The sequence below is a fragment of the Silurus aristotelis genome (genome assembly GCF_946808225.1).
Source record: "Silurus aristotelis genome assembly, chromosome: 22".
Classification (NCBI taxonomy): domain Eukaryota; kingdom Metazoa; phylum Chordata; class Actinopteri; order Siluriformes; family Siluridae; genus Silurus; species Silurus aristotelis.
In genome coordinates this window covers 1,584,544-1,594,238 of record NC_139595.1, presented here as the reverse complement: position 1 = coordinate 1,594,238, position 9,695 = coordinate 1,584,544, and the positions used below count along the sequence as shown (strand labels likewise).

General features: G+C 40.8%; 1 protein-coding gene across 2 annotated transcripts; it reads right to left on the bottom strand.

Annotated features, from left to right (window-relative positions):
* Nucleotides 1-372: 372 nt before the first annotated feature.
* On the bottom strand, nucleotides 373-9,255 carry gfi1aa (growth factor independent 1A transcription repressor a). 2 transcript variants are annotated; one of them, XM_083525183.1, is made up of 7 exons: nucleotides 9,134-9,255; nucleotides 4,035-4,168; nucleotides 3,090-3,284; nucleotides 2,197-2,591; nucleotides 1,967-2,104; nucleotides 1,543-1,708; nucleotides 373-1,057 (listed from the first exon to the last, which is right to left on the bottom strand). In XM_083525183.1, the coding sequence occupies exons 2-7, from the start codon at nucleotides 4,144-4,146 to the stop codon at nucleotides 879-881; spliced, it is 1,185 nt and encodes a 394-aa protein (XP_083381309.1). In that variant the 5' UTR covers nucleotides 4,147-4,168; nucleotides 9,134-9,255; the 3' UTR covers nucleotides 373-878. The 2 variants fall into 2 exon arrangements, with proteins under 2 accessions (XP_083381309.1, XP_083381310.1); XM_083525184.1 differs by lacking the exon at nucleotides 9,134-9,255 and adding an exon at nucleotides 7,539-7,561.
* Nucleotides 9,256-9,695: the final 440 nt, after the last annotated feature.

Here is a 9,695-nt window from a genome sequence, read left to right as displayed (position 1 = left end):
GAGTTTTTAATTTGCAAAGTCATCAAATTTGAGCGTGTGCCCCATTGAATATCAGAGCTAATCATGTTCCAGTTTACAAATCGGGTTAAATTTAACACCAGTTTAGTGCGGAACAGGGCGGAGATTGTCAAAAAAATCTGTCTGTGCATCTTCTATATAAGAGCCAATCAGGTCCTTGTTTGCAGATGAACCCGAAAGTTGACAAGAACACCAGTTGTGCTGGGAAAAGGGGCGGAGCTTGAAATGTTAGAAGACTTTGTAATTTCCATGTTCTTTCGAATAAATGTGTTTTTTTTTTCCATTTTTCAAAACTATTTCGAGCCACTAAATAATAAGCAGAAGGTAAATTCTGGAAGGAAAATTCTGACAATATTTCATTTGAATCTTTAATTTTAATCAAACAACGAGACATGAACAAAAACAAAAAAAAAGCCGATTGTGAGCGATTAGGAAACGAGTAAATCTGTTCGGCGTGATTATTAACCCGTTGCTCTCACAGCTCTCGGATAAACGTGTCGCGTGTGAAAGTTTGCTTTATAAGCAGCTGTGAGATTTTCGAGGTTCCTTTGACCTCACTGCTTATAAACACGTAAAGCCCAGTGTTCCACCAACACCACACTTTATTCTGTCCCGCTTCAACAGAACAACCTACACGAACGGTGTGAACAGAAAAAAACAGGAACCCGGGAAGGAACTTTTATTTATCCAAAAAAAAAAAAAAGTGTGGCTTGACCTAAACGTCTAAACACAAGAATTTTATAAATAAAGTTTTCTCGACATAAAAGTTAATAAACAAAGCTTTTCTTTAGTATTAACAGTCTAAATGTGCTCTTTAGTGTTTTCAGTACAAAGAACATGGAATGAAACGGAAGCGTGGTTTATTTCAGGCCGTGCTGCGTTTCTCGGTGTCTCCTCAGGTCCACTTTGCGCTGGAAACCTTTTCCGCACGAGTCGCAGCCGAACGGTTTGAAGCCGGTGTGTTTCCGGCTGTGCGTGATGAGGTTCGAGCTCTGGCTGAACGCTTTCCCACACACCTGACACTTGTGCGGCTTTTCACCTGAAAAACATAAACGGTACATGCGTTAAACGCTAATACGCTAATCAAGAAAATCGAGCTAGCATTCTGTGGGCTAAAACACAGCGGGTCGTTTAGGAAGTTTTCCTCTTTTCCATTAGTAGTGTTTTATTTCTTTTACACCTCAGTTTATTAGCTTTAATTGGCTAATATATCTGTCAGTTGCTAGGTTGCTAGCTTTTCCCAAATTCTTAGCACAAAGTTGTGAATGCGGTAGCATGAAATTTTCCCCTTCGCTTGAACTAGGAGACTCAAAACCTGTTTCCAGCATGAAGATGCCCCCTGAAGATCTGCTTTACATGGGTTGAAAGTGTGTAAAAGATCTCCTGCTACAGAGTTCCAACCCTACTGAACACCTCTGGAATGAATGTGAACGTTGACCAGGCCTCCTCCTCAAACTTTTGACCTTATTATTTAATCTCAGTTTGTATGAGAGTCTTATAAAACTGTAGAGTAACCTGACGTACCCGTGTGGATGAAGGTGTGTTTCTTCATGTCGGATTTCTGGTGGAATCTCTTGCCGCAGTACTGGCAGGGGTACGGCCGCGTGTCCGAATGGATCAGCAGGTGTGTGGACAGAGTGGACGATCTCTTGAAGCTTTTCCCGCAGATCTTACAGCTGAAAATCCTCTCCTGTTAGCAAAAACAGTGTATGACATATTACTCCATGTGTTCAGCTGAATTTTAGGCTCTTTAGCATTTAGACCTGAACTTCCAGCCAATCACAATCCACTATTCACAACTAAAATTCCAGCCAATCACAATCCACTATTCACAACTAAAATTCCAGCCAATCACAATCCACTATTCACAACTAAAATTCCAGCCAATCAAAATCCACTATTCACACTGACCAGAGGGAAATAAATCTATAATGTATATATTTCATACTTGCGAGTGGACGACTTTGTGCTGTTCGAGACTGACGGCGTGACCGAACGTCTTCCCGCACAGCTCACACGCGAAAGGCCTCGTGCCGCTGTGCGAGCGCCGGGCGTGGACCTCCAACCCGTGAGGCGTAGAAAACACCTGGACCAGATTGAAACAAAAATCAGATTTGCTGCTGAACCAAAATAATAAATAAACATTCAACACGATTGTCTTCGGAAACAGATTCGTACCTTAGTGCATTTGACACACTTGTAAGAGCCGCTGACCTGCAGCCGCGTGCACAAGACGTCAGAACGAGGTTTGATCTCTCCGTCCACGGGTCTCACGGCCTTGAAATCGTTGTAGTATCCTCGTGTACGGCTTTTCAACAGATCTGAAGCCAGTGAGCTGTACTCCTCCTGAGTAAACCCTCGGAACATGGAGCGGTTGGAGAAGAAGGCCTCGGCGATCCTCTCTGTGGAGCCGTAAACTTCGATGGGCGGAGTTTCGCCTGCCACATGACTCCGCTGGAACGGTCTAACGAGGCGCCTGAGCTCGGAATGGGTGTGAGTCCAGGGGCAGGGGCGGAAGGTCAGGTCGAAGGGTTGGATATCGTCTGGGGACGGCAGCGCAAATTGGTCCACATCTGTTCAGACCACAAATTATTATTATTATTATTATTATTATAATATAACACTGTATAAATGCTTTTGACATTTTTATGTTAATGCTAATTGACGTTTTGATCATTTAAAGTCTCCAGTTTCAGTAATCAGTCAGAGGTAAAGCCATAACATCATGACAGCATTACACACTGCATATTTTTTGAGAAATCAAATAGAGGCTGGTGAAGGAATGACCATTTATAGCTGCTATAACATATTAAATATGCTCTTTAATAAGTCACAAATGAATAGAAAAGTAGCTAAAATATAAGATAAATAAAACCACGACAGTGTAACAGTAACTCCACACGAAGCCCAGGGTTGCCAGGTTGAACCAAAATCAGATAAACGTGATCTATTTGTGATCTCTTTGGGCTTGTAGATTAGAAAAGAACTGAATAATAAGTTTGTACGTGTTAGCAAGAATTAGATAAAGGTGTATTGCGGATCTCGCGGTGTAGGACACAAGGTTTGGGTACCTGGAGAAGAAGACGGGGACGCTGGTCTCCATACGGGGTCCTCGAATTCCGTCGGCGGATCGCACACACTTCCCTCGCAGCTGAGCGCAGAGTGCTGAGCTTTATGTTCGGCTGTACACACAGCGCTGCCTTCAGGCGAGCATCGACCTACACGTTTACTCACGTCCTCACAGCAGTCCGGCTCGGCCTGGATCTCTGCGCAATAACCGTGAGAAGAAACGAGGTTTTTGACATTCTTGCTTTTAAATCTACTAACTTAGTTCATCAGTAAATTAGATAGATAATGTTGTACATTTGCTTATGTTAACTAGCTAGCTATTATTAAGCTTGCTAACTAGCAAGTTTACTTGTTAAATTAGTCAGCTAGCTAGGATTTGTAAAGTCGCTGGCTAGTTTTATTTGTTGCTATGTGATTTAGCATTCTTCAAATCAGGGTTTAAAAACATTAGCTAGCCAGCAAGTGGAATTCTAGATTTTTTTTCCCTTTAGGGATTTAGCATACATTTTTGGTTAGATAATTAGCTAGCTAGGGGCTTACAATATAAACTATAAAAATTTGAAACTTTCACTCTTAAATACTAGAGAAAGTTTTTACTTTCGGGTACTTTTCCCACGTTCCCATTCTAAAGTATGGGCTCCTAACTGTGGTAGAACCTCCTATCCTCCAAGTTCTCTGTACAAGAGTAGGTCTGGGAACAATTTGTGAAAAATTTAATACCCCAAATATACCCCTGTTGACCCAAATGTATCTAATCACTTAGTGCTATATGTGCTGGGGCAAAGTTTTCTTGCTGAAGCATAGCTACCAGTCTAACATTTTTGCACCCACACGTCTAAAACTTCAAAATCGTCTCACGTTGTTCTGAGTCTCAAACAGAGCAGCTGATGGGATATCTAATGGTGTGGTACAACTTTACGTGTCATGACTGATTGTAAAAAGCATACCTGTGTAGGTGTGCATCAGCAGAGCGTCGAGACGGATGTAGTCGTCCTCCAGGCTGCGAGGTTGGTGGTAGCTGTGAGCACGCTTGCTCTTCACTAAAAAGGACCTCGGCATCTTTGTTCTTAGGGTCGAGGTTCTGAGTAGATTAGAAAAAACAATAATTTTTTAAAAAAGAGTTAAAAATATAGCAGCAAACAGCGATGGCTTGGGTCCAAGCACTTTTGCAGTCAAAACCATAACATCTGAGCTGAAACGTCAACATCATAACCTGAAACCTTTACACGAGTGTCCGAGTTTCAGGTGAAATTTTATCACCTGCACATCAATGATGCAGACAAACACCGGCGGCATGACACACAACAGACTGCTAACGAGGACGCAGGTACTCCGTTACACTCTGGGTATAATACTCTCATTTATAATTAATACGTCATTGAAGGCTAGTGCTCATAATGAAAAGCTTCACGAGATGTACGCAAGCCTGATACAAACCTGGCATAAACCGGACACGAACCTACATAAACCTGACCCAAACCTGACATAAACCGGACACAAACCTACATAAACCTGACATAAACCTGACCCAAACCTGACATAAACCGGACACGAACCTACATAAACCTGACCCAAACCTGACATAAACCGGACACAAACCTACATAAACCTGACCCAAACCTGACATAAACCGGACACAAACCTACATAAACCTGACATAAACCTGACCCAAACCTGACATAAACCGGACACGAACCTACATAAACCTGACCCAAACCTGACATAAACCGGACACAAACCTACATAAACCTGACATAAACCTGACCCAAACCTGACATAAACCGGACACGAACCTACATAAACCTGACCCAAACCTGACATAAACCGGACACGAACCTACATAAACCTGACCCAAACCTGACATAAACCGGACACAAACCTGACATAAACCTGACCCAAACCTGACATAAACCGGACACAAACCTACATAAACCTGACATAAACCTGACCCAAACCTGACATAAACCGGACACGAACCTACATAAACCTGACCCAAACCTGACATAAACCGGACACGAACCTACATAAACCTGACCCAAACCTGACATAAACCGGACACGAACCTACATAAACCTGACCCAAACCTGACATAAACCGGACACGAACCTACATAAACCTGACCCAAACCTGACATAAACCGGACACGAACCTACATAAACCTGACCCAAACCTGACATAAACCGGACACGAACCTACATAAACCTGACCCAAACCTGACATAAACCGGACACGAACCTACATAAACCTGACCCAAACCTGACATAAACCGGACACAAACCTACCCAAACCTGACATAAACGGACACGAACCTACATAAACCTGACCCAAACCTGACATAAACCGGACACGAACCTACATAAACCTGACCCAAACCTGACATAAACCGGACACGAACCTACATAAACCTGACCCAAACCTGACATAAACCGGACACGAACCCACATAAACCTGACATAAACGGACATAAACTGGACACAAACCTACATAAACCTGATACAAACCTGACATGAACCGGACATAAACCGGACACAAACCTATATAAACCTGACATAATCCTTACCCAAACCTGACATAAACCGGACACAAACCTACATAAACCTGACCCAAACCTGACAGAAACCGGACACAAATCTACATAAACCTACATAAATCTGACATAAACCTGACAAAAACCAAACACAAACCTACATAAACTTTGCATAAACCTGACACAAACCAAACACAAACTCAACATTAATTTGCCTTAAGCCTGTCACAAACCTACATAAACCTGACATACACCTGACATAATCCAAACACAAGCCTGACATAAACCTGACATACACTTGACACAAACTTGACATAAACCTGACATAAACCAAACACAAACCTGAAATAAACCTGCCATAAATCTGACACAACCCTAACATAAGCCTATATAAACCTGACATAAACCAAACACAAGCCTGAGATAAACCATTCGAGATAAATACACATCATTCACCTTTAATTCTTAAATTCTGTAAAGCTGCTTTGAGACAATGTCAATTGTAAAGAGCGCTATAGAAAAAAACTTGACTTGACATAAACCTGACATACACCTGACATAAACCTGCATTAATCTGACATAAACCAAACGCAAACCTTACATTGTCATTGGTATTTAGTAAAAATAATGTCAACTTGAATATAAATACAATTTCAAATAAAAATAAAAATAGATATTACTAGTTAGAGTTTTGTATACATGTATATAATTTTATTTATTTTATTTATTTATTGTATTTGACACTTAAAGCAGCAGAAGATCTTAGAACTCCGTGCAGACGCAGATTTTTGCTTCGTCACATCATGGCTTGGTCATGTATTATTCACAGACATATCTAACCCTCTACACACACAAACACACACACACCTGCACACACACTCACGCACACAGATATGTCTATCATTTTTTTTTTTATATCACATCTAAAATAAAGAAACAGCTGCTTTATTGGAGCTGCATTTCAGCAAATTGGCCTCCATAAAATCATCGCTCCTGTTTCCCCGAGCTCAAGGTCTGACGCCGAGATAGAGAGGATTTCAGTAAATGTGAGAAAAAAGTTCAGTGTAGCAGCTGGGATGGGGGGACGTGTACCTACACACACACACACACACACAAAGCCAGCACAGTATCACACATTTCATGTAAAAATCTTGGAATAATTTTTTCAGATCACATGACGAGATCACATGCTTCGAAAACTGTACCTTTTTGATATTAAACACTAAAAGACTGAACACTACATTAATGAAAATGTACATGTAACTGACATAAAGCTGCATAAACATGTCATTAACCTACACAGGATTCAAACCTACATAAAACCACCTCAAGCTGCATAAACCCGTCATAAACGTACGCAGATCGCATTCAAACGTACCGAAATAACCCGTTAACCTACGTTCATCCGATTCAAACCTACATAAAACGAACATTGGCGTTCATTAATCAAATTCAAATGTACATAAGCCTAAATAAAACTGACATAAGCTTACATAAACTGTATTCAAACTTTGAAAAATGGCATAAGCCTACATAGAACTGACATAAACCTACATAAAACTAACATATACATTTATTACATAAATCATATTCAAACATATATAAAACTGACATAAGCCTACATAAAACTGACATAAGCCTACATAAATTGACATAAGCCATTATAAAACTGACATAAGCTTGCATAAATCGTAGTCAAACACATTGATTCAAATCAACATGAATCTTGCATAAGCCTACATAAATCGTATTTAAACGTTCATAAAATTGACATAAGCCTACATAAATTGGACATAAACCATAAGTCTACATAAATCTGATTAAAATCTACAAAAAACTGAGATAAATCTTACATAAAGTGATATAAACCAACATAAATCAGACATAAACCTATATGTCAAATAAAACCCCAATAGAAACCTACATAAACCTGACATAAACAGGAACACCTAAACGCTCGCTCGTTCCGATGTGAAGATGCTGGATTATGGTGAAGTCGGATCAGGACCCTGAACACAAATTGCTCTGAAAAAAACAAAAACTTCCACTGAGCATCGGTGATGAGTTCAGAACTGAACGAAAATAAAGGTTCCTAAACGGTTCTCCCTACCTTCTATGGTTCTGTGAAGAACCTTAAACATCTGAGGAACCTTTGAATTTTTGGAAAAACCATTTGTTGGACTAAAGGAATGTTCTTTACACTCAGTAATCGGATCATATACACTATAGCGACAAAAGTATTGGGACACCTGACTTTTTTCCAGACAAATGTGGTTCTTCATCAAACTGTTACCACAAAGTTGGAGGCACACAATTGTATCGGACGTCTTTGGATGCTGAAATTTTTCCTTCGCTTCACCAAGTGGGCGACCCAAACCTGTTCCAGCATGACCGTGCACAAAGCCAGCTCCATGAAGATATGCTTTACATGGGTGTGAAGTGTGTGGAAGTTCTTGAGTTTCTGCTCGAGATCTTTTAAACCCTAGTGAACACTTTTGGGATGCTGACTGCACTCCTGGCCTCCTCACCTTCTCACCTCCATCAATACCCGACTTTACTAAGTGACTAAATGAATCTCCACAAATCTCCACAAAATCTAGTGGAACTTCTGCTCAGAAAAGTGGAGCTTATTATAAGAGCAAATGGAGACTTAATGTGGAACGGGATGCTCAAAAAGCGATCTTCTGTCAGCTGCAACAAACTTTCCTATCAAGCAGTTCACTTATTTGCACTGAATAAATAAGAAATAACCATGTTCTGAAAAGTTCTTTGGGGTTCTTTGGTAGGTCATCGCTGCGAGAACTTTCTTTATTTCTAAGACAGGTTTGACTGCAGTTTACAAACCTGCTGCATTAAAAAGCATCTTGAAACATCTCGAGCTTTGAGGTGGGCCACGTTTGTTTGTTTGTCTAAAACAGGAATCTGAGGCTTGAGCGGACGCAGAGTGACAAACTGGAAATACAGATGAAGAGTTTTCTTTCTGTTTTTACATCCAAACATCTGCTACATGCACTAAAGCACAGGACAGGCACTTCCTGGATTCTTCTTCATGATACAGATATACACAATTATTTTAATGATCGAATACATACACTGAAAAAACTTACTGGTACCTGCAACTTAGGGTGATAATGCAAAAAAAAAAAAACATCTGGACTCCTGAGGACATCATTAGATTGCCTTATAACGACTTCATTAAGTGCAGAAGGAGTTTTTCATCTGTTTGCTGTTCAGAAATAACTTGTTACCTGATCCTAATACCGAGCCGATATCCAAAAGCCCTTTTTTACATCATGTATCCTGCATCAAGGCAAATCCACGCTGATTAAAACCCAGATTGGTGCGCATGCACGCGCGAGCGCGCAGAGAAAGAGTTTGATCCGATCTGCATTATAGCGTTGATAAGTAGCTTTATGAGCTTTATGTTATCGTATGCATATAAGTGTCTGAGAGATGTTGTCACACTCTAAAATTGTGTGTGTGTGTGTGTGTGTGTGTGTGTGTGTGCGTGCGTCCCACCTGTTGCCTCTACGCGCGCGATGTCCCGTTCTAAAAGTGTTGCTGCTGCTGCTGCTGCTGCGCGCGATTTAAATACCGCTGCTGAACTTCCTGAAGGAGGAGGAGGAGGAGGCCCAGAACTGCAGATCTGCAGGTATACACACACACACACACACACACACACACACACACACACACACACACACACAAACACACTCATGCATGGACCAGTGGGTGAGGATCAGGATGCTATAAACTGCACGCGCTGTCCCGTTATAGATGCATGTGATTATAATGGAAACGCCTCGTCCTGAATCACATCAAGATTTTTTTTAAGGTTCTGCACAGGAAGATTTTCATATTTGGATTGCTCGTAAGATTCCATAATTGCAGTTGTTCCAACACACACACACACACACACACACACACACACACACACACACACACACACACACACACACACACACACACAAAGAGAAAGAGAGGGAGTGAAAATTATTTATTTTTTTTGTATGGAGATAGAATTATTTAGATGTACCATAAAGGTTCCTTTTAAGGTTCTTGGTTTGTGTGAAGAGAGAGT

Bases quoted from the DNA above. Each gene is read 5' to 3' on its own strand.
- gfi1aa (XM_083525183.1), bottom strand. From the start codon at position 4,146: ATGCCGAGGTCCTTTTTAGTGAAGAGCAAGCGTGCTCACAGCTACCAC. The intron at 1,709-1,966 runs GTATGAAATATA...TTTTGCTAACAG, and splicing joins ACAAAGTCGTCCACTCGCAA to GAGAGGATTTTCAGCTGTAA. The intron at 1,058-1,542 runs GTACGTCAGGTT...TATGTTTTTCAG, and splicing joins ACACACCTTCATCCACACGG to GTGAAAAGCCGCACAAGTGT.